At 38.8% G+C, this 26,894-nt stretch overlaps 4 protein-coding genes and 1 pseudogene across 5 annotated transcripts; 3 read left to right on the forward strand and 2 right to left on the reverse strand.

The window, feature by feature from the left end:
* The first annotated feature begins 110 nt into the window (after positions 1–110).
* Positions 111–3,885, forward strand: LOC113665730 (arylsulfatase J pseudogene; annotated as a pseudogene). The gene is made up of 2 exons (XR_016185323.1): positions 111–457; positions 518–3,885. The product of XR_016185323.1 is annotated as an arylsulfatase J pseudogene (transcript).
* On the reverse strand, positions 3,402–8,392 carry LOC113665732 (cytochrome c1, heme protein, mitochondrial). Its single transcript, XM_027181454.2, has 11 exons — positions 8,319–8,392; positions 7,717–7,773; positions 7,404–7,552; positions 7,126–7,252; positions 6,765–6,821; positions 6,556–6,616; positions 6,365–6,417; positions 5,502–5,649; positions 4,913–4,975; positions 4,400–4,437; positions 3,402–3,882 (listed from the first exon to the last, which is right to left on the reverse strand). Exons 1-11 carry the CDS (start codon positions 8,376–8,378, stop codon positions 3,772–3,774), a joined length of 924 nt encoding a protein of 307 aa, XP_027037255.2. The 5' UTR covers positions 8,379–8,392; the 3' UTR covers positions 3,402–3,771.
* Positions 8,393–8,493: 101 nt separating this feature from the next.
* LOC113665738 (GPI-anchor transamidase component GPAA1) lies at positions 8,494–21,082 on the forward strand. Its single transcript, XM_027181459.2, has 11 exons — positions 8,494–8,567; positions 8,769–8,895; positions 9,259–9,441; positions 10,037–10,290; positions 10,993–11,094; positions 11,465–11,661; positions 12,497–12,693; positions 13,579–13,903; positions 14,368–14,570; positions 19,594–19,776; positions 20,365–21,082. Exons 2-11 carry the CDS (start codon positions 8,822–8,824, stop codon positions 20,627–20,629), a joined length of 1,983 nt encoding a protein of 660 aa, XP_027037260.2. The 5' UTR covers positions 8,494–8,567; positions 8,769–8,821; the 3' UTR covers positions 20,630–21,082.
* On the reverse strand, positions 15,232–18,995 carry LOC113665737 (extracellular calcium-sensing receptor). The gene has a single exon (XM_027181458.2). The coding sequence runs from the start codon at positions 17,942–17,944 to the stop codon at positions 15,371–15,373; it is 2,574 nt and encodes an 857-aa protein (XP_027037259.2). The 5' UTR covers positions 17,945–18,995; the 3' UTR covers positions 15,232–15,370.
* A 1,837-nt stretch (positions 21,083–22,919) lies between the features above and the next one.
* Positions 22,920–25,727, forward strand: LOC113665740 (neuromedin-U receptor 1-like). Its single transcript, XM_089202063.1, has 2 exons — positions 22,920–23,045; positions 23,430–25,727. The coding sequence occupies exon 2, from the start codon at positions 23,521–23,523 to the stop codon at positions 24,340–24,342; it is 822 nt and encodes a 273-aa protein (XP_089058189.1). The 5' UTR covers positions 22,920–23,045; positions 23,430–23,520; the 3' UTR covers positions 24,343–25,727.
* The last annotated feature ends 1,167 nt before the right edge of the window (positions 25,728–26,894 follow it).

A 26,894-nucleotide genomic window follows, 5' to 3' on the forward strand; every position in this document is an offset into this window, starting at 1 on the left:
ACAGCCTCTCGCGGTATACGAGATATTTTTAGCCGTAAAAATTTGAATTAAATCTAATCCTCAAGAGAGGCAAAGTGCTTGAAGAAAAGAACGATTTAAGTCAGTTTTTTTTAAGCTTGGGACAGAGGAGAAATCTCTAGAATGGTGTAATTCCTAAGGAAATGCGATTACATTGCACAAATTTGACTTGGGTTTTATAGGAAGCTTTTTCCATAAGTAATGTAATATGGACATAAAACGAAGATGGTAAAAAAAGGGAAAGCAAGATACTTCAGGTCCTTCAAAGGCTGTCTCCATGACGAATTGGAGATTTGGGGGCGATCAGTTAACGAAGTCCACGTTTACGTACCTTAGGCCCTCGAACTAATGGATTTTGATATCTGATTTAATTAATTGCTTTCGAAGGAAATCAAAGCTTTTCAGGGTTAGTCATCAACTTTGCTAACACTGCAACCCGGTGAAATGACACTAGGACCAGTCCTCGTATGCAGGCCATACATAGAAATATTGCCAAAAGGGTTTAAAGATAGGCTCAATGTAGTGAATCAACTTAACAGACCATTTTTAATGTCGACAATCTTGAATAAACTCCACGTCTTGTCTTCTTATCCTGAGGGGAAGGTGAGTGAGCAAAGACGAAACAATATATTTATGAACGTTGCGTATACCACAGCGTTCAGGGTCGTTTTCCTTTTCGCTTTTTTTTTTTAATGACCACTGAAGTTAAGGCAGTCAGGTGTACATAGCACCTTTACGTCAGTCAAGGGTTACCAGAAAAATAAAGACCTGTCGCTATGTGAATGGTGAAGACCCGCAACTTCGAGATCAAAATGAAAGCTACTTTAAGTCATTTTTATTCCATCTTTCCAATGTTTCGTTCTTCGGAGTGATTTGGTCTCGATTTCGCAAGCTAAGAGTGAATAAAAATGTCTTGGATGATCGGGTTTTTACCCGAAATAGAAAAAAAAAATCTGAACTGAACAGGTTCCTAATTGTTTAAGGGCTTTGTTTGACGCCGCACACTAAAGTTTAAAGATATTGAATAACTGCTAAGAGAGAAAGAAAAGCGTTTGAGGGGATGACCATGTTTTTACATCTGAGGTTAATCAGAACTGAATTTCTTCTTTTCATTTTGATCAAGACTAGTTTAGCAGTCCTCAACCATGGTAAAAAACCGCACATTGTATTCATCTTAGCTGACGATCTGGGATTTAATGACATTGGCTACCACAACTCAAAATTCAAAACCAAAATTTTGGACGAGTTGGCTCGCACCGGGGTTCGACTGGATAACTATTACGTTCAACCTATTTGTACTCCAACGAGAGCGCAGCTTTTAACGGGACGATACGACATACATACTGGACTGCAACATGGAATAATTTGGCCCTCGCAGGCGAACGCGCTGCCGAGTAACGAAACTACAATCGCAGAAAAATTGAAAGACAGTGGCTACAGGACCCACGTGGTCGGAAAATGGCACCTCGGGTTCTATCGTGAGAAGTTTATACCAACAAGAAGGGGATTTGATTCGTTTTACGGTTTTCTAACCGGTGGACAAGATTACTACACGCATCGGAATCGACTCGGGTTTCCTACATCGGGTTACAAGTTTCTCAACGGTTATGATTTTTGGCGGGATGAAAAGCTTGAACGAGATGTAGTCGGGAAGTACACCACCAATCTCTTCGCCAGAGAAGCCGAAAGGATAATTCAAGAACATGACCCCCAAAACCCACTTTTTTTGTTTTTATCATTCCAAGCTCCCCACTCGCCGCTACAGGTACCTGAACGATTTTTGAAGCAGTACAAAAACATTAAGGATCACAATAGACGCGTGTACGCTGCCATGGTTTCTTGCATGGATGAGGCGGTTGGAAACGTGACACGAGTGCTCAAGAAACGCGGTTTGTGGGAAGACACTGTGCTCATTTTTAGCAGCGATAACGGAGGACAAATCACGGCGGGGGGAAACAACTGGCCGCTGCGCGGTTGGAAAGCTTCGCTGTGGGAAGGAGGCATAAGAGGCGTCGGGTTTGTAAACAGTGATCTGATTCAAAAGCCGGGGAGAGTTTATAAGGGACTGATGCACGTGTCTGACTGGTTTCCCACCATTTTGCACTTGGCCAAGGTATCGGTTGAGGGCATTCCTCTGGACGGGGTAAATCAGTGGGCGAGCATCAGCGAGAACTTGACGCCACCGAGGAACGAGATCTTACATAATATTGACCCTGTAGATACATTCTGGGGAAATCCGGACGGATATTCTCACTGTCGTAGCGCCGCTTTCAGAAGAGGGGATTGGAAACTCTTACTTGGTTGTCCAGGAAACGGAGATTGGGTTGCGGCGCCGGAATCCGGCTCCAAGACCCAGTCTTCCTCCAACCAACATAACGCAAATAGCGTGTTTCTTTTTAACATCACGGGCGATCCCCAAGAGAAGAGAGAAATTTCAGAACAGTTCCCAGATGTAGTGCGCGATTTACTCGGTATGATAGAAAAGTATAATACTACTGCGGTGCCTGCTAGATTTCCAGACCCCGATCTCAAATCCAAGCCAGTAAATCATGAAGGGGTCTGGAGACCTTGGATGGACTGAGTAATCAGGAAGAATATCAAATCGTTTTTGTTTCGGTGTTGCGAATTATGCTAATAATAATCCATTATTTTTGCTCGCGCGCAATTGGTCTAAGTGCAGCACGTGACCGAACACTGGGCGATATCCGATAATAACACCCAAGTGCTATTCCCTAGTTTTCAAACCTCACGTCCAATACCACAGGTCTTCTTTTAAAGATTTAATTCAAGACGAGAGAACGTTTTGTGATGGTTACAGAAGAAGGGAGATGTTTTATTGTTTATAAAGTTTGTACTCCAAAGAATACATCTCACGCTTCATACAGTTCGTAAGCTGTTCGTAAACAATTTTTCACGCGCGTTGCAAAATCTTTTAAGGATAATAAACACAATAGCATCTATTTTGCGCGAAAGTGTGCCTGTACATTTTCCCTTGACACTATTTGTTCCTCGAAGTTCACAGTTTTCCTCGGGCTTCGCTCTCGGTAAACTGTTCGCATAATGGAACAGATAATGTCCGCGGACAAATATCCGTGCATATTTTCGCGCCACATAAAGGTTATTGGTTTTATATCGTAACCTCATTTTGTTTTGAACGGTATAGCCTATTTAGCTCGGTGATCGGTCGTGCTTTCCTTCGTGAAGCTGCACGAAATCTGCGCACACACTTTTGCAAAGAGCCTCTTCTGGCTTTCTGATGTCAGGTGTTTAAAAATATTTAACTTGATCCATCAAAAGTACGTATAATATTTTGTCACTGGCGTGGGAGGGGGTTTTAGAATGAACTACAATGATAATATCCCCTTAACACAGAAACAACGTAATTTTAAAACATTTCAATTTAGTGTTTATTGAAGTAAATCACAACAAAAAGGAATAAAATAACATTTGGATTACCTCACAGCTTTTTAAAGAGGCTATTCACAGAGAGTAAGCTAAAAGCAGCTACACCTCAGCAACAAACACCATAACTCACGAAATTTAAGGAGGCACTCTGATCAACAGAATTTTTTTACAGTAAGCCTTGGTCAATATCACAACAGAATATTTGCACTTAATTAGGTGTGCAAGGCCTAAATGATGCTATCACCCTCTTAAAGCACAGATCAAATAGTACCTGCACTTATTTTTTTCATCTAATGCTGACATTATCTGCGTAAAAAGTTGTTTAAATTTGTTCAGTTGTTAAGCCCCTCAGGAGTGGGGTGAGGGACGATACACAATCTTGCGGCTCTTTAACACAGACCACTTGTGACGCTTGTAGTAGTATGAGGCAAACGTAAGGAACCCGAGAATCGTCATGGCCTTTGGAAAAACAAACAAACACAAGAGAAGAAGTAAATAAGTACACAGATTTGAACGTAGTCTTTCAAAGAATGCTTGGGGAGACTGTTCTCTTTTAAAACGACAACAACTTCTACAAGAAACAAGGTTTTACTTCAGATCGACGATGGAGTTCAAACCAAGCATTGTGAAGAAAAACAAAGGATCCAACAAGATTAATAAAACATGCATGAAGATCTTGTTACTTTGCAAGAAAAAGTCAACTCATCCAATTTATCACAAAAACTTATTGAAAAATGTGATGTGCATTTTGCAGCTAAGTGCTCAAAACACGTTATATAGATCTATATACACACGGCTGCATGTACAGAAAGGAATACCATGGTGGCACTAAAGGAAAATTTACAAAATACTAAAACTGCGACCTACATGTATGTTTTAATTATTCTTTACCCTTCTACTTTGGTGAGGCAGAATACATGTCTGGTTTGGTTTGTTGTTTAAGTATAACGAACGAAGATTTGAATATGCATTATACCTTCATTCCCATTCTTTTGCGGTCATCATGTTCAGGTTCTACAAAGACAACGCAATAACATCAAGCCATTAACAACTATTTGCTGACTGTAACTCCTAATACCCCAATTTCATCATACTGTAGCTCTGGAATACACACCAGCTGTGATGAAATGCTGCAGATGGAAACAAACTTTAGAATAAACCCAGTAATTCCACACTGAATTAGAAGAATAATTATGATGTTACCTAGTACCTTTCAAAGAGCAAAAATGACAAGTTGGATACAACTAAGTGATCTGTACCACCATTATTGAACCTATGGTGCCAGGCAACTAAAATCTGTCTTGGCTAAAAAGTGAGACACTAGAATGGATGACATGTCTTTTTTTTTTTACACAATACTACCACATGATCTATTGTAATCATTGTTAGTGATAAAGGAAACATTATTTTGAAGTAAACATAATTTGGAAGTAAAAACACAGTAACATTTAACCACGTTAATACAGTACTGTAGAAAATAAATTCTCACCTGCAGCCCACTTAAGGAAAGTACACACATCTTTAGCCAGCTGGCTGACTGTTGCAGGTGTACCTAAATTTCAACATGCACCAACATTAGTAAGGAATAAATAAACCATTAACACCCTAACATTAGAATGCATATTCTCCATAACGTTCTTTATACATTTCCTAGGGCACTGAAAAAGGGAATTTGTTTAACAATCCTGAGCTTCTTAAGTTGATAATCATTTCATTCATTCTTGTGAATTTTCTGTTGACTTAGCAGTGATACTGTAAGGAAAAATAAGAAACCTGTCTTTCCTATGAGTAACCCTTCTCATTCCCAATTTCTCATTAAGAATTATCCTTACTGTCTGCCATACAATTCTTAAGAGTTAGTTCAGAGAATTTGTCATCGGATCAACTTTTAATCCCCTCACTGACACTTTTTTCTAACTATCATCACTTGTCTGTTTGATATCGCATTGTAAGGAGAAATTCTTTCTTGGTCACTAGTGGGAGTTGAAGAATTAATAAGAGAGATTAAACAGTTTAATAGGAATTGGCTGGTAAGTTGGCTATAGGGAATCTTCCTCTACATTTCAATGCAATCTTACCATCCTCATATTCAATGATTTCATTGTACAATGCTGGTGCCATGGCAATATTTTGCCCTGGGAAGTAAGGATTGTAGTACAAGTCATCCTTGACTTCTACTCCAGCAGGAGGATCTGTGTAACCTGTCAAGATACTGAATACATAGTCCTGCGGCAAGAGATGAAAAATAACCTGTTACCTACAGTGGAATGCTGATTGCTGATGACACCCCCTATAATCCATTATATATTTTCACTCTTGCATGATTGGTCTAAATGAGTTACATAACCAAATATACCCCACTGCAACTGTGGAATATCCACTAATATTCCCCAAGTGACATTCCCCCAAATTTTATACCTTACAACCAATATAATGAAAGTCTTTGTTTAAAATTTAATTCAAACACAACTCCTTTTCTCCTTGCACTTGGACGCAAATCAAAAAGTCATGACAAGGTTACTAATCTGGGACCAGTTGAATGAAGGTCGGATGACATTATCCAATAGATAAATCACTATCCAGTGGATAAGTGATAGTAAAACATACTACACTATCCACTCGATAGAGATTTATCCAGTTGATTCCAGTTAATTCTATTGCATTAGATCATATCCACATGTATTTTGCACTATATAAGTAATAAATTATTATTAATAATTAAATGATTAATTATTATTGATAGCACTATCCAACCTTCGCACAACCAGGGCTTAATGGATAACCAATTTATCAACACATGCAAACAAGAATGCTTAGGGTGCTTGAAAATTTAACACACTGACAAGATGTGTCAAATCAAGTCAATTCAGGGTGCAAGCACTCAATAAACCAAAAAAGTAACACCACAAAAACTGTAAGGAAATAAATGTGTAAATTCTACCTCTCCACCATGTCTTGCAGATGTAATAAGGCTCAGGTCTGGGGGATAAGCACCTAAGATATGGTGAAAAATCACAAGAAATGAGTACTCCTCACAACACAAGTACACATCTTTATACAATGGTTTAAAACACAAATAATGGGTGTATAATAAAATATGAAACATTACACATTTTCCAAGGCATTTCTTACCAGCATTAGCAGCTCTCGCAGCCTGTTCATTAGGATATGGCTTAGGGAAGGAGTCTGACAACTGAAAAATGCAACAATGGGTTTACACCAAGTCACCAAGCCAACATATGTAGCAATACACATGGATTTACAATGTCCTTGAGAATCAAAACATATTTTGTTCTAAGTTGACTGATTGCTGTATCCATAAGCTTTACCAGGTATCTCACCTTTCCTGGTCTGGTGAACATGTTTCCATCATCATCAGGACCATCTTCAATCTGCGCCTGTGAAAAACAAACAATTCGCCTCCTTCAGTTAAATGTCATAACCATGTGCACAATGAAAAAGAACAGAAACACTAAAATAGCATCAACAGTGACAATAACAATAACATCATCTATGAAGATATTTAGAGGCAACCTGGTTTATTTATCAAAGGGGAACATGTATATAGTCAGCTTGCTTAAACTTTGTCTGGTAGATTATAGGGGAGAATATTTCATTTACACCACTTAATAACATTGTGTTAAACATCACAATATAGCGTCCAGGCAATACATTGACACTCTTAGCTAATTTATTGCATACCTCTGCTGCAATAGCTTTCATTTCTTCTTCTGTGTAAGCCACATCCACTAGATGTCGATATGCCAATTGCTCCATTGAGTGGCAAGCAGCACAGACCTGTCTGTACACTTCATAACCTCGTCGGATGCTAGAAAAAATAAAACATTGCCAGTACTGGTACCTCAGTACTGTGAGAAATAAACTGGGTACCTCTATATTGGGTATTCGGCAAAACATATACACTCTATGCCTCATACCACATCAATCACAATTAAATTATTGTTTCCCTTCAAACATACCTTGCATGGTCAAGTGAACTCAAAAAGCCTTTGTGAGCCCAAGGGTAGTGGGGAGGGTGAAGTTCAAGTTCTGCAGCATCAACAGTTGGTTGAAGGATGTAACCTGTGGCAAGCCCTCCTGCAGCAAGTGCACCAAATGCAAACCACATCTGAAAGAGTCGTAATCAGATAATAAATAAAACAGTAAACACTTTCTTTCCAAAGACCAAAAAATTTATGATTCCCTGAAACATCAGCACCTTTTCAAGGATAAAGACAAACTATCTAAAAGCACAATTTCAATTCATAAGTAACTGATTTTGGCCCAACTTACTTTTGCATTACTTTTCCCTCCTTCAACTGTGGCTGTTGTTGTTAGCCTGGTCTGTACCTAATGATGAGAGCAACGTCGTAAACTGGTGTGCCAGAGTATATGTGGGTAGATGTATTTTGTACATTTTGGTGAGCAAAAATATAAGTCACAAAAACATTTGCATGGGTACTTGAAGATCCAATTCTTCCAAAAGAAAAGAAATTCAAGCCAAATCCAGGAGGTGCTCACTGCTAAAGTTACTTTTACCAACAACAATCCCGAAACTTTACAATATCAAAACGCGAATTCAAGTCAACGGTTAAGAAATGAGAAATATACTTAAATTGACCTTACAAAAAACATACCGGAGTTTTATAAAATCAAAAAAAGTTCAGTTTATAGGAGAATACTTGGAACATGATTAATCATCAACACAGATTTTCTGTTCGTGAGCAAAACTTTAGTACTACGTAACGAACAAAGTACGTACATTTACATCAAACTCAGGGGCCACGATCTCAGGTACTCTTCAAACATATTCTGTACAGTCTGTTGTTAGATCTTTTAGGTGATAACTTTCAGCATAATACCAAGATGATTTCACCAATACAATCATTTCTTACCTTAAATACATCTTGTAATCGTTTTGATAATCCATGCGACCGGCACAATCTAAACGCCATCTTGAAATGGATGTGGGTTATTACCCAGAACGCAACGCGGTAGTATTGCATAACTTTCTCACTGCGCATGACTGCTATTTCGAGCCTGTAGCCGCGCATCGATACTTACCGTGTGCGTGCTTCAGTGCCTGGAAAAGAAACTATTCAAGATGGCGGAAAATATTTGACTCTTGAGGAGCATTTCCATAGGTAAGCGCATTTGTTGGAAAGGAACTATTGTTTAAGCCCATTAAACATAATTAAAATTGCGTTCAGTCTTTTCCCTCGAAGCTTTGCATTCTGTGGCGCGTGTTGTGGTGGTAATCAAAGTTCATTGCAGTATGTGAGTTATTACTTGACGAATTTTAAAGCTTGCTAACTTAAAAGTGTCTTTATCTGTTTCAAATTCAGCCTTAAAATACACCTCATATCCAGCTCTTCTGTGTGGAGTCAGTGCGAGAGAAATGGGTCTCTTGTCAGATGTTCGAGGACGGAAGAAAATTGTGGATGTTTTAGTAACTCATTGCTCAAAGCTGTGGTAACGAGGCTTTAAATTTTTGCAAGATTTTTCTCTTAGTATTATTAGGGATTATACTTCTAATACGCTTTCAATTGATGTTCTTATGTTTTATTTGACAAATTTTCGAAGTTTTTGTGCATAGATGTACGATGTACCACCATGACAAAATTATAAGGAGATTTACGTTTAAGAGACTAATTGTATCTATGTCGTCCTATTTTCATTTTGACTTTTCCTTTATTTGGATTTTGCTGATGCATGGTAATGAAAGTAGACAACAGCACAAAGTAAAATGTCAACCACAGCAAACTCTCGCCCACACTGATTGGCAATGATCTATTGATTCATTTATCAATGTTATCGTTCTCTTCCTTTTTTCAGTGTTCTCAGTTACATTATTGGTATCATCTGGCTGTGTGCTTTATCTGATCGCACATTCAATGGTCGCGTTTATTTCTCTGAGAATGCATTGTTGCCTGGTTTGGTTGAAGCAGAATTCAAGAATCACAGACTTGCTTCAGAGTTATTTGGGAAGTTATCAACTCTTCCAGAGGGAGATATTAGGTACCCATCATTACAGTTCTTCTCTGCTTTTATAATTTAAGGGGAGCATGGAAAAAAGACTTACAGACCAATTGAATACTTTCACACAGAATCCTGCAAAATTGTCACCTAATGGTTCCTTTGTGAAACACAGAATTAAATTAAGGTCTTATCCACAGGTACTAAGGGCTTTGTTATACACCCCTTAGATTTAATATCTTTATAATTATGAGTAACAAAATGGCTTTTTTCATCAGTAGTTTGTATAAGAAAAATAGAAGATTTATTTGTAGCCATGGTTAGCTTTCTTTCTGTAAAAACATCTTATTTGAGATGTGCTTCATACCCATGCTGGTTTGTCTTACATGTAAAATAATATAACTTTTTCTCTGGTCTCCGACAATTTTATTTGAAATTGTTTTCCTGATAAAGTACATTTATAGAAAAAATGTTTAGGCAAACCTCTATAATTTTCCTGTTGATGTGTGTAGTAACTATTACTGACAATAACCATCCCTCTCCCCCTTGTTTTTGGATCTGGACGTACTGGACCATAATTTCCTTCAATTACCATGTGCATTATTTATTAGTCAACATAATGTCCATTTTTCTTTAGCAATGCTGCATCACAGATGATCACAAACACAATGGAAAACATTGGTCTTTATACTTACCAACAGAACTTCACAGTTTACACACCATTTCCTGGCATTTCTGAGCCACGTGTGATAAATGGTGTAAACATTTATGGAATTCTTAGAGCTCCCAGGATTGCAGGCACTGAGGCACTGGTTATCAGTGTTCCGTACAATCAAGGGAACAATAAAGGAGCTTTAGCACTAATGTTGTCATTCGCTGACCATTGTAGAAGTGAGTATAAAGTGGTATTCAAAGTTTAAAAAATGTCTTTTAAGAAGCTTCAAATTAATGCAACTTTGCTTCCTAAGACTTAAATTAAATGGGAATGACTTCTATTAAATGACATTTAAAAAACACCAGCATATAGTGCTGAAGGATTTAAGAAAATTTTTCTATCTCTGATGGTAATGACTCTGCCCTCTGTGGAGTCAGTGTTTTTAAGGGACTATTGCTTTTCTCCAGCAAATCTTGAGCTGCTTTAATGTCCCGCACATGGAGTGGTATAACAGTGTTAAGAACAGTGCTGTGATTTTCTTCTGGATGGACACTTTCATTGGTTTGTCTCCAGAAAGCTTAAGATATTGAAACATTCATTCTTGATCAAAGAAGACTTTGTGTGAGAGCTTTACAAACATTATGAAGTAAAATATAATGTTATGCAGGATGAGAAGTGTATACTTCTTCTTCATGCCCACCCGTTTATGCTCCTCATGCATGGTTTCTGTTGAGAAAAAGGGAAGTCCACTGTGATCCTCAAATTGTGTACTGTACATGTTTCTAGTCACCCCGCTCTGCCTAATTGTAATGTACTATGTAACTGGCTAGTTGAGGGGGGGGGGGGATTCTGTACAATTTTCTTTTCTTTTCTTGTTTTCTTTTTACTTTTTCAGTATTTGATTTTGATAAATTAAAAAGAAATATCTTTTTTCACAGGGAAAAGTTACTGGTCAAAGGATATCATTTTTCTTGTGACTGATAGAGATCAACTTGGTATGCAAGCTTGGCTTGATGCATACCATGGTGTTACAAATTTTTGTAGGTATTAGTTTCCTGCACTTTCTTTGTTGATATAATCAACTCAAATACTTTGATTTAACAGGTTGAAATAACTTGAGTAAATACCAAGTAAAGAGCTCAGAACTTACCTTCTTTATTATTTTGTTTACCAAACTTGATGCCATTGACATTGCTGATCCTAGCAGTATGCAGGATGCATTTCATAAATGTGTTTCTCTGTGGCTCTGTGTATCAGAGCCCAGAAGTTCAGTTCCTCATGGGAACTCAGAATTTTTTTTGTTCCAAGCTCATGATAAGATGAAATAACATCTTTCTCTATTTCTTCACTGAGCTCAAAACTTACCACCTTTCTTATTGTACTTGAAACAACTTGTTTTTCCATTTGCAGATATTTCTTCTGCTCCTCTTGAGGGACATTCTGGTTCCATACAAGCTGCACTGAACTTGGAATTTCTGCATGAGAAAGTGAACTTCTTTAAGATTGCCATTGAAGGAATTAATGGACAGCTTCCTAATCTTGATCTAGTAAATACCGTGTTCAGGATGTGTCGCAAAGAGCATGTTCCAGTTTCTCTTCACACAGAGGTGAATTGGATTTTTTATTTAGTGGGAACAAAGAGTGTATTAGTATATGACTTTTTTTGTTAAAAAATCATTTTCCTGGAATTCATTTTAACCTAAAAGATAGCTATTGTGTCTCTGATAATTAAACAGATATTCAAAATCAATAGAAACATGATTAGAAAACTTTTCTAGTACAATGACAGAGGCAAACCAGTTGGGTATTTAATTATAATGGGCTGTTGGATCACAAGTTGAACGTGGTTACCTGTTACATGGTCCATCTTGAGCAAAAGTCATCTTAAGAGTCAATCTTAATGACTTTGACTTATCAGTGATGACTTCTGCTCAGATTTTTCACATTTTATACTTTTTCACTGACAAAATCTTTTCCAGGGCTGCCCCACTAGGAAAATCATCACTACAAATGAAATAATTGAGTACATAGTGGTTATTTTTATTTAAGTCCTCATTAAGCCTTTCACTCTCAAGTTCTACAAATGAATTCTCTGCATTATCTGTCATGAATTTCTACCAATCATAGCTTTGAGAATTTGGTGATTAATTGGTCAACTTGCCCTTGTTGATATTTTTCTTCCTGATCACTTTTCTGCACAGAAATGTATCTAGGTACTTTGTAGTAAGAAATGTATTTTTACTCACTACCTAGAGTGATTGAAAAAAACCTCAGGCCCTTAAAATTTAGCAAAAAGATTGTGCATTGTAGGCTAAGAATTCTCTGATCTACAGTTTCTCATTAGCACCATGTTACACCCCTCTAAGGAGTTTTCTCCAGCATGTTTGGACACATTTTGTCATTTAGTTGCCGTACAGTGTTTGTGTCATTTGATGTTGACAGGGATATCATGAACACCTGGGACCCTGGGCAGATTCTGTGCAATCCCTTGTTACCATGGTGATAATGATGTTTTACCAGGCCTCTGGAAGGGCTTCTGGCAATCATGGCCTATTTCACAGATATCGTATTGAAGCTGTTACAATGAGGGGTGGCGGAGAAACCTTTCAGTATGGGCGTGGATTTCAGGAGACTGGAAGGTGGGCAGGTGTTAATAGGATTCCATTTAACCCTTTAAATCCCAAAAGTGATTAACATGTAAGTTCTCCCTGAATTATCCATACATTATCCAGCTAACAGGTAATGAGAATAATCAAACTTTTCAGGTAGAAGTTGTTATCTTGATCTAACCCCAAATTCTCATAACTGATTTACAAGGAAATGTGCAGTAGCTAGAGGGGAGAATTAACAATCAGATCTTGGGAGTTAAGGGGTTAATAAAACTTCATTGATTCTTAAAGAACCAATTAGAGCAGATAATATTGTTTTGAAGTCTGCTCTCAAGCCGGTTTGCCCATCCAGTTAGAATTTAGCCTGGTTTCCATTGCATGACACATTATCCCCGAATTTCATCAGGCTTCCATGACAGATCACTGGTACCCATTTTATACTCCTGGGTGGAGAGAGAGAGAGAGACTGGAAGACTTAAGTGTCTTACCCAAGAACATAGCACAGTGACTTTGCAAGGACTCGCCTGTTTACAGGAGAGAATAGCTAAGATGAAAGCTAAATAAGGCACTGAATGGTACTGAATGACTCTGAATGGTACTGAATGGCATGCTGCTGCATTATCTCTCTAAAAGGGTTAAAAAATTCAGCACTGTTCGCTTGTCTTTCACGAGGGCCAAATTTAGATTATTTTGTGACATTTCGTACTATCCTCAATAAAGAAAGCCTCACCTTTCAACCCAGTGTTCAGCGTGCTAGTCATAAGGCATCACTGGCATCATTTTGTTTTACTGTAGACATGATTTAACAGTTAGTTCATCGTAGGTTTCCCCGGATTAAGTTAAGTTTCCCTTTCAACACAATCATACTGGAATCTTTTCTATCGACTCTTAAATATTTGCTCCTTGCTTCGACAGAGTCATTGAGGGTATATTCCGTAGCTTGAACAACCTCCTGGAGCAATTTCACCAATCATTCTTCTTCTACCTTCTACCTGAGTCTAATCGCTATGTATCAATTGGCCTGTACATGCCTCCCTTTGGCTGCCTTCTGTTAGGTCCTCTGATCATGGCTATCGTGATGTGGGTATTAGCCGGGTCTGCTCCAGAAAATGGCTCAAAAGTTGACACCTCACAAGACGAAGCATCGAAGGAAGAAGCTAAATTTAAAACAGCTGAGGTGGAAAGTCGTGAAGAAAAAAGTGGTGATACTGAAAAGGAAATCCCTAATTTGGAAGTTGAGGTTTGTTGAGGTTTCAATTTGATTTTCAACCCTGTTGAATTTAATTTAAAATGAAATCAAAATTGTTGGAAAAAGGAAAGAGAAATACGAGAGGCGGACCTTCTCACGGTCACATGTAACATGCGCCTTTTATAATGATGAAGGAACTACTGTTGGTCGCGGTATTTAGAGTCATTTTTAGCTCCGCAGAGAATTGCCTTTCAAGTGAATTGCCTTTTAAAATATTAGTTGGTTAGGTTCGATAAACAGCCTAAAGAAAAGAGTAAGCTATAGAGAAACCAGGCTGCTAATGGATGAAGAAGATTGACTTACATTACAAATGATGGGAATTAAAAATTTTAAGCGAAACTTTTCAAGATACACCAGCCATGACGCAGCTCCTGAAACTGTCGTCTGTGATGAAAAAATCCGCTGAAGCCTATCATGATGGTATGTAAGATGCTCAGAATGTCTTAATTTTGCAGGTAGCATTTTTGAAGTATCCTCCTGACATCGGAAGCGTCGTGCCTATTGCCATGGCAACACACGTGGCTGGTGTTGTAGTGTTTTATTCTCCAGAGCTTAGTTATAAACTGGGACAAGCGACAGGACTAGATTCTTTGCTATGTACATATGTTGGAATGGCTTTCTCCTTCCTTGTGGTAGTACTTCTTCCTTTTATCACAAGGTAAGAGACGTTTTTCACATTACTAGGAGAGATTACTGAATGAAATAAAGAATAGATTGATAAATGACGCTTGCAGAAACGAAAAGTAGCAAGAATGAACTCACATTTTGAGCTATTTTCAGTTGGTCGAAAGTAAGCTAAGATTGCATTGTTTTGCCCTACTTTACTCTGCTACTTGCGCCTCTCCCCCAATCAGATGCAAAACAAAAACCAATTACGACTTTAAGAGATCCTCGCAGCTAAGAACACTACTGAACTAGTAGTTGAAAATAGGACCTGAAAGAATTCAGGCTCGTACGGGATTTGAACCCATAACCTTTGCGATACCGATGCAGCGCTCTATCAAATGAGCTAACAAGCCAACTGAGAGCTGGTCAATATGTTGGGTCCAAATAAACCACCCAAGTGATGAATAATGATTTTAGATATGTGAAATTAATATATATTTGCACTGCGGTGAAGAGACGAATTTAAGAGATCCTCGCAGCTAAGAACACTACTGAACTAGTAGTTGAAAATAGGACCTGAAATCGCAGAGGTCATGGGTTCAAATCCCGTACGGCCCAGTAAATACCAAGATTTTACAAAAACCGAGTGGGTTGTGTATATAGCCTGACAGTACTGTTCAGAAGTAAGTTTATCAATCTCGTGTTTGGAGAATCTCGAAAGCCAAAAAATTGAAATAGTTTCCAAGTAAGTCTGAGAGAGATGTTGAATAGAGCGATGTTTTTAGTGGAGTGAGGGCATAGACATATTCAAACCAGCCTGACGCCATTATGTCTTTACAATGTTTGTTTGTTTTAACCGTTACCAAGTGCACTGCTGTATTTCGCCGTTGTAAACGTATAGTTAGCAACTTGTGCTCTAGAAACAAACACTGTATTTTGTCTCGGCTTATACAGGATTATATAAATTCTCGGTGCAAAAATACAGAGTAAGAAGCCTAAGGCACTGGTGATGTTTGTGGCGCATTCAAGCACAGTTATGTACCATCCTTCGATCGCGAACGCTACCGGATAATATGATATTACGGAGAGAAATAAAATATACATGGAGAAGCCGATGCGCCTCGCTTCATTGAAGTTTTCGGGGATATTTCTCACCCTGAAAGCGTAATACGCACAAAACAGCCACAGAAAAACTCCGTACGCGATGTTTGCGAGCAAGATGTTTTTTCCAATAAGGGTAGAATATGCCTTGCATACAATCGAAATGTGCTGCAGATGAGTGATGGTGATTTTCTTGTAAGGCGGGCCAGTAATGAGCCAAACTACCGTTAAACCTATCTGAACAGCGGTAAGAGTCGCCAGGAGAGCTCTCTGTGTACTGGCTTTGGCGGTAAAGGGCTTGGCATTCCGCACGACGCTGTGACCTTGAAACACGCTGACAATACGCATCGTCTTTACAAGAAGCACGGCAACGCACATGATCCAAATCGTCATACGTCCACAGTGACTGAAGCAGCAGATTGTGTTGGCCGATTCGGAGAGATTCAACAGAGGTATGACAAACAGAGAAGTGATCCCTACCAAGAGGATCAAACTCATTTCTCTGTCGGCCGCCTTAGCTACGGGTGTGTTGAAATACCTCGCCAAGGTGCCCCAGGTGATGAATGTCAGGACGAGTCCGACAGCAGAGAAAACTGCTACAAGTACACCACTCACACTGTTCATTTGCATGCGTAGTATTGGTAAATCAACACAGCGCGTTCGTTCTTCGTTCGATTTCTGTGTTTGTGAGCATTCGGTGCAATTACGAGAGTTGTGACGCGTGCTTATGCTGCCCAGCGGGCACCTGATACACTTCCAGCAGCAAGGCGTGGTTGGCGACTGCCTGGTTCCTGGAGAACAGTCTTTAGCGCAGATTGACCGCGGAGCACTTTGATTTAAAAGTGTGTTCCATACTACATTTGAATTTAGTGTTAGTTGTGGATTCCTGTCTTTCATCCAAGACCCAACCAAAACTTTTTCGTACTTTTTCTCTCGCTGTTTGTTTCGCTGAAAATTGATGATATCGTAGGAGGCCACTAATCGATCTCCAAAATGGTTGAATTGCACTTTGCCAGTGGCTCCGTGAAAACTTACGTTCTTAAGGTAGTTTGGGAGGCTTTTTCTAACATTCACGGGTATAACACCAGGACATTTTCCTTCAGGCAGAAGACCGTTCGGTTCAACGCATTTGTAGATGTTGTCGAGAGCATGAGCTACTGCGTACACGGCATCTAAAAGGTACGGAACAAATGAGCTGCGAAATTGCCTAATTAAATGATGTGAAGAAATGTTGTCTTTACAATCAGACAGTGTTTGGTTACAGATCTGTGTCCAAAACTCATCCCACCATGCCGAATTTCTCTTCAATGTTGCGTTTCGTGTTAAGTGCTTCAAATGTTCATCAAAGGGTAAGTGTCGGAAGTCTTGAGGCTGAACTCCAAGTGACCCATCGAGTCCTGCAAAGCGCGGGTCAAGATGCACGCTTTCCTCGGCGGTCATAGCGTCGCTAAATAGCCAAGTACGGTCGCGAACGCCTTGTTTGTGTGTCTCGTGGAGAAAAGCTCTTGCATACCCGCCTGATAACCACACAAGTACGACTCCAATGTTCTGCTGTTGTTTGAGCTTAATAACAATTTGAACGAGCTTTTCCTGGTAGTCTAGTCTTGGAATAAACTCGGAAAAAGCGATGCAAAAGGTTCTTCGTCGGTATATCTCTTTTTCCACCGCCCAAACACCCTGACGTCCGTACGAGTCATCGATAGCGACAGCGGCGATGTAGGTCCATTTGAAATGCTCGATAACGTCGGCCATGACTCTCGCCTGCCACATATCGCAAGGGATTGTGCGAAAAAAATCCTGGTACATTTTGGAGCTGAGTTCGTGGCTTGTGGCTGTAGGGCTGATTGCAGCGATTTCGTGCACTTGGAGAAGACTTCCTACCAGAACAGCGCCTGCCGAGTCGTGCGGGCCTATCAGAGCAACCACTGGCTGCGTAGGTGAAGAATTGTCATCCAACGTGCGGTTCTTATCTGCCCGACAGACTGCATCAGTGTTTTGAACCAAGTCGTTCGCCGTTCTCATGGCTATTGCTGCGTTTTCGCAGTAATCTCGAATGTCATAACCGATAGTGACGTTTGGTAAGATGGTAGAGTCGTTGTTGACGCGTTCAATGGCGAACAACATGGTCTCGACATGGCCAAGGCCCATAGTAAACAACTCGCCGCAGTCATCGTTGGGTCCATTGAAGTGGACATCAAAAAGACCCCCTAATGTAACATCTGCTGGCTTGAAAATTCGATTCTGATAAAACTTGGTGTCCGTTTGATGTATGGGATCTATCACGCTTAAAATGGACAAGAGGGAGACGATTCCTAGACGTTGCATGGTCAAAAGCTCGCAGCTATGCAGTCGTACTTCCTCCTTCGTGTAGCCTGGTAGGGCTTAATTGAATGCGAGAATTATTTATTAAGAAACTTACTGCTTCACAAGAACCATTCGAGATATTTTGTCGCGTATTTGTTGACACAAATATTTTCCTTTCGTCAAACAGGAAAAGTCTGTGTAAGTAGCTAGGTTATTGATTCTTGTCGGTCCCGTGTTTGCACTATATGTGAGTCCCCAAACTTAATCAAATAAAACTCAATTTTATTCTCAAAACGGGTTTTGATATCGTAAAAGCTTCTTTGTTTGCTAATTCTACTTCCATACAGAGGAAGTGGAAAAAGTCAACGAATGCCTTTTATCAGATTCTATCGACATGGACCATTAATTTTTTTTTTTTTTACACCTTTCCATTAAGAAGTCGATTACCTTTATCTGTGAGGTATAATATTCGAGTACTGGTGAACTTAACCCAACAGATAAATTGGAAAAAATGCTCTTCACAAATGAGAAAAGGGAAATTTAACTATTTTCTCGCTTGCATTGCTTCCTGTCCCTCAACTGATAGATACAATAGAGAAATAGAAACACTGTACTCGTCATCTTCATAACAATAGCAATCTTTCCATATCATTACTCAAACAGGTGTAGGGTAAACAGCGGTGGTGTTCATTCCATTCGCGTAAAAAAAGGTTCTAAAAAAATCCCTCTGTATTTACTTGATTAAGGAGAACTTGTCTGTAGATGAATTGGTCGAACAAGATAGTTGAGAATTTATGCCCTCTGTTTCTGAAATGGAGGAAATATTTTTAACTAACTCATGCGTCAAGTTATTGTGTCAGCAAATTTTAAGTAAATACTTTTGTAAATGTGAAGCACCATTGTAAACACTAATGATCTGAATTTATATCCTTGAACTGTTGCTGCAAAAGGAGTTACAAAGCGTGTTTTTATGGTTTACTTTGTATTCCCGTTTTGATACTCTAGTTCAGGACTCGCAAGAGTCATTTCGTATTTCTTTTTAATTTTAGACAGAGTGCACTTTATTAAATATGATTCAATGCGCAGGTGAACTTCGAATGGCGATAAACTAAAGAAAACAGAAATTAAGTTGTCACATTTGATTAAGTTTGATGAATGTGCATATATTTTGTATTAGAACTTCTCAACTTATGCTCCCTTGCATCTGCCTGAAGGCTTTTCAACGCCAGTGAAATAATTGTACTGTTTTTTGTTTTTTTGTTTAAAGAAATTTTTAGGTTTCTTTCATTTGATGAATAATTTCAATTGCTTTTTTGTGAAACGACCGTCCTTTTCTTCACTTTACCCGTGTTTACACTGGAACTCTTTCCTTGCCAAATTAAGTTGTATGAGTGAAATTGCTTGCCAAGGTCGCCTCAAAAGAAAAACCGAAACAATTTACATAAACCCGTCAAATGTTTCATGGCAAGTGTACTTGTCAAGAAAATTTTGTCGTTGTCAAATTTTTCTTTGGGAGGATACCTGTCAAAACTCCTATTAAAAGGGACAAAGATAAAGCTACAAATTTCCCAAGTAAACACAGCCAAAAATAGGCTTGTCAAACGAAAATTGATGGTGTAAGGCAGATCCATGATACAAGCCACTAATTTCACTATTATGCTCCATTGAAGGTATTCGAGTGATGTAAGCTCTCATCATGTGACCCTTCGAAGCCATTATATGCTCAAATGTGGAGCTTTGATACTCTTCTCTGTTCTCATGGGAGCAATGGCGGCCATAAATTTCTCTCTGGCCTTTTTGGTTAGCATGTTCCAAGTGCCTGTATACCTGTTGGTGGCCCCTTGGAGGAGGAGGTTAGTAGTTCATTCATTTATTGGTTAATTGCGGAAATTGTAAATGTCCAAATTTTTTTTTGCCTCATTGTTGCGCATATCAAAAACATCGTACACTACTACTGACCACAATCCACCTGGGTTTCTCTAGCATGAGGCGACCACGTGTGTCACTACTCCTGCTGAACGTTATTCTTGATCATCGCTTACCCTTTCACAACACCTCCACTTTGTCGAAGTGGCTACCTGAAATTTTCCTAGTACTGTCAGTGCAATGTTTCAAAGTCGTTCTTACTTTGTATTGTTTGTTGTCTCAAATCAATATCATTTTGCTGTAACATTCTCTAGGCAAATGCTATTATCACTGATGTTCAAAGTCTCTCAAGGTTTACTTCTTCATCCAAAAATTACCCATCAGTGTAAGAAGATCAAAGACTAATTGAAATGGAAAATTAAATCTTCAGCTAGAACTCCTCTCATTTTTCAAAGAAACTCTTCAAAGCTGATGTAATCAGTAAACTTCAATAATGACTTGTCATTGATTTGCAAAAACTTTATACGTTCATTTTAAGATGATGATTAAAATTCTTGTTCGCATTTTTTTGACAGGAGTCGCCGTCTTCTCCAAGCAGTGCTACTAGTTTTGGTATCGCCGCCGATGATTCTATTTCTCCTTTCGCTGGCCTATAACGTAATTGTCTCACAAACCGAAGCTAACATCAACATCATACTTCAATCCACTCTTACAACTGTCTACCAAACCGTGACGTCATCAATAAAAGAAGCCCGGATGTTGGGCACGTGGTCCTTTGCGATGACGTGTCTAGGGATTTTGCCCAACTGGCTTATGTTTTGGTGTTTAGCGTGGCGCTGAAATATGAACTAAATTACCTAACGTCTTACGTTTGATTCTTCATGGGAACTCAGAATGTTTTCTTTGTCTCATGCTGGCGATAAGAAGAAATTAAAACTTCTTGGGAGTCTTTTCAAATCCTTTGAAAGATATTTACCGGGAAAGTTCTGACTTATGAAGTCATTTCGAAACATGGGCAACTGGGTAACAGAATTTGTGCTGAGAAAATTTTTTTTTATTAAATTAGAGTCGTCTACCCATTTACATTTAAGAAGTTTGTTTTGTTTTAAGATTAAATCTTCTCCCTGATACTAAAGCTTGTATGCTTTCACTACCATTTTTACATTTAAGAAGTTTGTTTTGTTTTAAGATTAAATCTTCTCCCTGATACTAAAGCTTGTATGCTTTCACTACCATTTTAACATTTAAGAAGTTTGTTTTGTTTTAAGATTAAATCTTCTCCCTGATACTAAAGCTTCTATGCTTTCATTACCATTTTTTTCCTGAAGAATGTCTTGGTATTGTAAGGAGAAGTAGCATGTTAGTCACTCCTAAAAGTTGACGGGTTGAATGTGAAACCATTATCGCAGTATCCTGTATCCCATGTGTGAGGTTTACCGCTTCCTTAGTCAAATTCTTTTCCGGTTAGATAAGCCTATTCGTTCTATTTTCGCTTTTCTTGTATAGTAATTGTACTTGGTATTGCGGTTTGCGGTAGTCATCGAATTAGTTTAGTTTAAAGTGTCCCGTTCACTTCAAAGAAACTTTAAAATGCAGATATATGGAATTCACCGAGTATTGCTAACGAATAATTAATAACTACAACCACATGTATTGAGAGCAATTTACTTTTTCTTTGTGCTAAATTGTTGCTAGTGCATATCAAATGACTTGGACCCTCTAACAGGTGTACACATGAAGATGTGTAGTTTCAAAACTTACGCGGTCTAAAAATATCAACGACATTTGAGACCTTCGAAATATTCCTTTTCAATTGGCAAAGTCACTTCCCAATCAAAACTCATCACATATCCATGAAATCTTTGAGGTATAAGCGTGTTTTCGGCCAATGGAACAGTCCATGTTCACTCGTCCTTACTAAATAAGCTGAAATCATCAGAGTGATGTAATATTCTGTGTACAAGATATTGATGACAGATTCACGCTGGATAACTTTTTATAATTTTAAAGGTTTCCAATTTTCTTATCAATTTACTTCCCACTCAGGTGAATTTATAACGTCATGTTCAATATTTCACGATATCAAATACCCAACTACATTTATTCGATGCCTTTCAGTCGGATCTGTCATGGTCGTGGTTTCGAACCTTCTATGCAATATCTATTATTATTGAACTCGAGACTTGTTGTACCATACACTATCATTACAAAGTAGCGTTGTTTGTTGTTGTGCGTGTCTCATAACACTTGCAATGGAATGGAAATGGGTGGCGAGATCCAAATGATAAAATGTTCAAGGTGTCAGGGGAGCTCAAACAGACAAATCATGGGGACCGAAAACAAACGTTAAATAGAGTGATCACTAATGTCCCTCTCACGGACTTAACCTGTTTGAGTAATGATGTGGAAAGATTGCTATTGTTATGAAGATGACGAGTACAGTGTTTCTATTTCTCTATTGTATCTATCAGTTGAAGGACAGGAAGCAATGCAAGCGTGGAAATAGTTAAATTTCCCTTTTCTCATTTGTGAAGAGCATTTTTTCCAATTTATCTGTTGTCTTAAGTCCACCAGTACTCCAATATTATACCTCACAGATAAAGGTAATCGACTTCTTAATGGAAAGGTGTAAAAAAAATAAATAATTAATGGTCCATGTCGATAGAATCTGATAAAAGGCGTCCGTTGACTTTTTCCACTTCCTCTGTCTATGGAAATAGAATTAGCAAACCAAAGAAGCTTTTACGTTATCAAAACCCGTTTTGAGAGTAAAATTGAGTCGCCGTTTTATTTGATTAAGTTTGGGGGCTCACATCAGTAGTGCAAACACGGGACCGACAAGAATTAATAACCTAGCTGCTTACACGGGCTTCCTCTGGCTATGATTGTATAAAATCATGGTTGGAAGAAAAGCTAGTCAGTACAAGTCAAAACAGACTTGGAAATATCTTTCACCCCGCATCATGATTGTGATTTAGTTTGGTATTTTTAGGTTCGCGGGACAAACCTTTATCACCATGATCAGGTTCACTTTAGAAATTATGCGTTTTCTTTACGTAAAAGCACTTACAGGTTTCGAAAGTGTTCTTCAGTTGTTCCAGAACATATATATTTTGGGATAAGGGTCGAAAAAAACACAACACAAAGTGCACCTCAGTTGTGGAAGGCGGACGACATTAAAAAGTCTTGATTACCTACTGGAGGTTTCTCTTCTTCTCGGGATTAAAAGGAAAGGAAAGGAAAAGAAAGAAAAAAGGTTGGTAAGAAAGTACACCTCTTGGGAGTTAAGAGAGATCATTTGCCTTGAAAAAATTCCAATTATTTGAAATTTGTCATCATGACATGTCTTCTCCATCCTTACTCATCTTCACGGCCTCACAAGATTGCACTCGGTGATCTCACGAAGAAAACCATTCTGATAATAGAAAACTACCAATCCAAGTCTAGATAGGTAATTTGTCGGGTGCGCTGAAGCTCAATTAGTCCGCACTAGATAGACAAATGAACATTTGAAGAGTTTCAATCGATAAACAATAATTTGCATTGAAAACGTCCGAAATTTACCCTAACAAATGACCAGTTCATTCCTTGGACTTATCTCCGAGAGAAATTTAAATAACATAGTTGATGTTTATATCAGGCGCAAAAAGAAGAAGAACATAACGAACAAAGAAACCGGCAAGTTCACATCACAAATCAACTAGAAGAGAGTAAGCAAGTAAAGGTGGAAAATGCTTTCATCACATGAGTGCATCGCCTGGACAACGGTTCACATCATAGGATGCGTTGCCATAATAACGCTCAATATCATAACCATCATTGTTTTCACGAAGAACTGCAGCCTGCGTAAGCGCAGTACTTATTTGCTCGTAAATCTGGCAGTAGTTGATATGCTGGTTGGATTGGTAGGAACCTTCACAGTTTATGAACTTGGAACATACTGTAAACTTTGGGAGAATTCACTGGGTTTATTGGAAGATTATTTTTTGAGGGTGCTCCGCTTGCTTTATTCAATTTCCTCGCTCGTCAATATTGCACTTATTTCTGTGGAGAGGCTGCACGCCACTGCTCGACCATTCAGGCATCGCTTCCTTAAAAGAAGATCTTACCTAATAGCAATAGTCTCCAGTTATTTGATATCTGCGCTGTTTTCCATTACATCCTTGGTAATTCCTCGTATTTATCCGTTTGAAAAGTCTCATAATGTAGCAACTTCATTGATCTCAATATGTATCGTGATTATAGTTTTCTCCTATTCGCTCATCTTCATCAAAGTCAAATGTGGTTCTCAGCCTCGTCATCATACTGCAGCTGGCATGGAAGGTAGGCTGACGGTGACTCTGTTCATTGTGACTGTAGTCTCGCTGATGATGTGGTTACCATTTATAGTGCAATCTTTCCTTTGGTACACAACTAAGATATTTAGCACATATCCGTCGCACTTAACCTGCCTCATCATCTTTTTAGTCGGAGCTAATTCTTTAGTAAACCCCTTATTATACGCGATCAGAATACCAGAATTCAGGAGAACGGCGAAGGCGATGTTTTGCTAGGAAGTGACGTACAGATTCGGGCGATATTAGTTCAAAATAAGTCCTATGTACTTGGTCAGGGTGGGCAGAAAGGGAAGTTTTCCTCCCTAACCCCCCCCCTTCCGCGTCAAGAGCAGTTAATTCAAAATTAAATCAATACTACACCTGTCTAAGGAGGAAGGCATATAGGGAAATATTCACTCCTACCCCCTCTTCCCCCCCCCCTCCCCCCACCTCGGCGTGAAAGGAAATTGGTCAAAATCACAGTATTATCTGTCCAGGGTGGGCAGATAGGGAAGTATTCACTCCTTCACCACCCCCACTCCCACCCCGCATCAAGAACAATAAATAATAAAGCTGTTAGTTTTGATATGTATCGATCGAACTCAAAGTAAAGTACAGTAGACATACTATAGGACTAAAATGCTGATGAACGTGAGTGGCTTGTGCATATCTCGGCTCTATATCATTGACGTGTAGTGCAATAGATTAGCAAATAAAGGACAAAGGTTAGACAGCAATGTCTTGTGAGTACATCCGGTAAATTGATTAAAATGGTGGGGATTTCACACTAAGTGAAGTTAATAAAGAGTCAAACGGGTAAACTACGAGTAAATGTGTCCAGTATTATGTACAAACGGCCTAACAACTTAGCCCGTAGGCGTAAAAACTGACAAATTTTAACCGATTGTTGTGAAAAAAAGATAAAAGAAAATTCTGGCGACAACAATGGGATTATATTAACTGTTAGCCGTAAAGTGGCCAAAATTTAATCGTAAGTCGTAAAAGCTATCACCTCGTTGAGACCCTCTGACAGGGTATCAGTGGTCTTAGCTGAGCATGAATCGACTTAGTATGAAGCGTCTGTGGGTTTTAAAACAAGCTCTAGATGGACACGTGGCGAAATACCCTTCTCTAATATTTGTACACTCTATCAATTAAACAGTAAGAGGATTTCTACTCAGCACTTTGCTTGTCGCACAAAAACACTGAGGAGGTGTATCATTGCTTTTAGTGATTAACCCACCCGTTAGATGAAAGCTTTTCCGGTTTCCAAAGCTAATGCGATTGTTATCGCTCGCCTTTCAGTTGATGAGATCATTGCCAGGGGTTATTTACAACAGTAAGTGAGTGTAAAAGTTATTGAGATGACTGTCCAGGGGCTGTCAATCGTTTAGGGCAGGAAATCCTTGCTCATCCACGTTCCTTACTTTGTCGATTCCTTGAAGTAACACTGAAGCTTAGAAATTACCCTGGTTCTCTAAAATGGATGTAACATAATACGTACTTGTCATATGACCACTATGAGTTGAAAATTTTTAAAACTTTGTGTCAACCTGAATAGGACGCGGAAGACGGACGCAAGAGAGACAACCACGAAAATAAAAACTACAATAAAAACTGTACTTTTCCCGTGTGTTTTCGAGTCAGAAAAAAGACTTACAACTAATTTATCGAAAAACGGCGACCTCTTTTAATATTTCCATTTCTCCTTTAAGGTTTTTCAACAAAGTATTGTAAGTGCAGGGACGGACGGGTTTTTCCGGATCGGCTCACGTCAGCCCGTCCAGCTCTACACCTATTAAGTTACACGATTGCTTTCGATGAGATTATGCAGGCGAGTCCATACGGGTCTCTACGGGTCATATGATAACAGACTTAAGACAGAGAGAATAATGACACCAATAGAACAGCTTAATTTTAACTGGTCTTGTATTTTCCTGAACTAGACGAACCACATAATCTCAATATTCATTGGTGTTATCTTTAAATATCTTCATCTGTATCAGACTTCATGAAGCAGGCACATTCAAGCGGTCATGGTTGTGATATTGACATCACAGAACTATGTTTAGCGCTAAACTTAAATAACAGGAGTGAGTCTGAAAAGAAGTCACTGTGAAGAGATACCGAGAACGTTCCAAGACGTTGGCGTTGACTAGTAATCTCAAAATTTATGAGTTTTATACTATCCACTCCCTAGTTCGTAATGTTTATCGCCATTACACACCCCAGGCTCTTTTTAATTCTAACGATGAGAATTCGGTTTTAAATAAAAAAAAATATTCCCTTAAGTGACTTTTTCCCTTTTTTTCTCTTTCCTCATCGCCTTTCGACCTAAAAATTTATTTCATCGTAAGGAGAAATCAATTTTTGGTCATTGCTTGGAGTGAAAGCGTTAATAAATACGCCGTTCAAGCGAAATGATGGTATCCATAAGCATACAAAGCGTTGAGAAAAAACTTTTTTATCGTTGCCGCAATCGGTTGCGTGTCATTGACTTAAAACTTGCCTTTGCCTCGAGCATCACTTCCTAATTTCAATTCAATTTTTAACCGACTGTAAAAGTGGTACAACATTACTGTTCTTTCCTTCGCTTTGTGATTGATGTAAAAATGCATTACCTTGTTAACCAAGGAATTGCAACCAATCCTAAGTTACTTAGCCGTTACTCGCGTTTTCTGACGCTTCTAGCGGCCTATTGTTTTTAATTTGCGTTCCTCTGATTCTTTGTGGTATTTTTTTTTCCCGACGGGCCGTTGTGAAATGATGTCTATTTCAGGAGATCTTAA

Source organism: Pocillopora damicornis, chromosome 3 (genome assembly GCF_964200805.1).
Source record: "Pocillopora damicornis chromosome 3, jaPocDami1.2, whole genome shotgun sequence".
Taxonomy (NCBI): domain Eukaryota; kingdom Metazoa; phylum Cnidaria; class Anthozoa; order Scleractinia; family Pocilloporidae; genus Pocillopora; species Pocillopora damicornis.

Excerpts from the sequence above, each read along its gene's own strand:
- LOC113665732 (XM_027181454.2), bottom strand. The coding sequence starts at position 8,378 with ATGGCGTTTAGATTGTGCCGGTCGCATGGATTATCAAAACGATTACAA. Across the intron at positions 6,822-7,125 it reads TGAAAGCTATTGCAGCAGAG|GCGCAGATTGAAGATGGTCC; the intron begins GTATGCAATAAA and ends TGTTTTTCACAG. Across the intron at positions 4,438-4,912 it reads TTTCCTTAAGTGGGCTGCAG|AACCTGAACATGATGACCGC; the intron begins GTGAGAATTTAT and ends TTGTCTTTGTAG.
- LOC113665737 (XM_027181458.2), bottom strand. The coding sequence starts at position 17,944 with ATGCAACGTCTAGGAATCGTCTCCCTCTTGTCCATTTTAAGCGTGATA.
- LOC113665738 (XM_027181459.2), top strand. The coding sequence starts at position 8,822 with ATGGGTCTCTTGTCAGATGTTCGAGGACGGAAGAAAATTGTGGATGTT. Across the intron at positions 12,694-13,578 it reads GGATTTCAGGAGACTGGAAG|AGTCATTGAGGGTATATTCC; the intron begins GTGGGCAGGTGT and ends TTGCTTCGACAG. Across the intron at positions 19,777-20,364 it reads GTGGCCCCTTGGAGGAGGAG|GAGTCGCCGTCTTCTCCAAG; the intron begins GTTAGTAGTTCA and ends TTTTTTTGACAG.
- LOC113665740 (XM_089202063.1), top strand. The coding sequence starts at position 23,521 with ATGCTTTCATCACATGAGTGCATCGCCTGGACAACGGTTCACATCATA.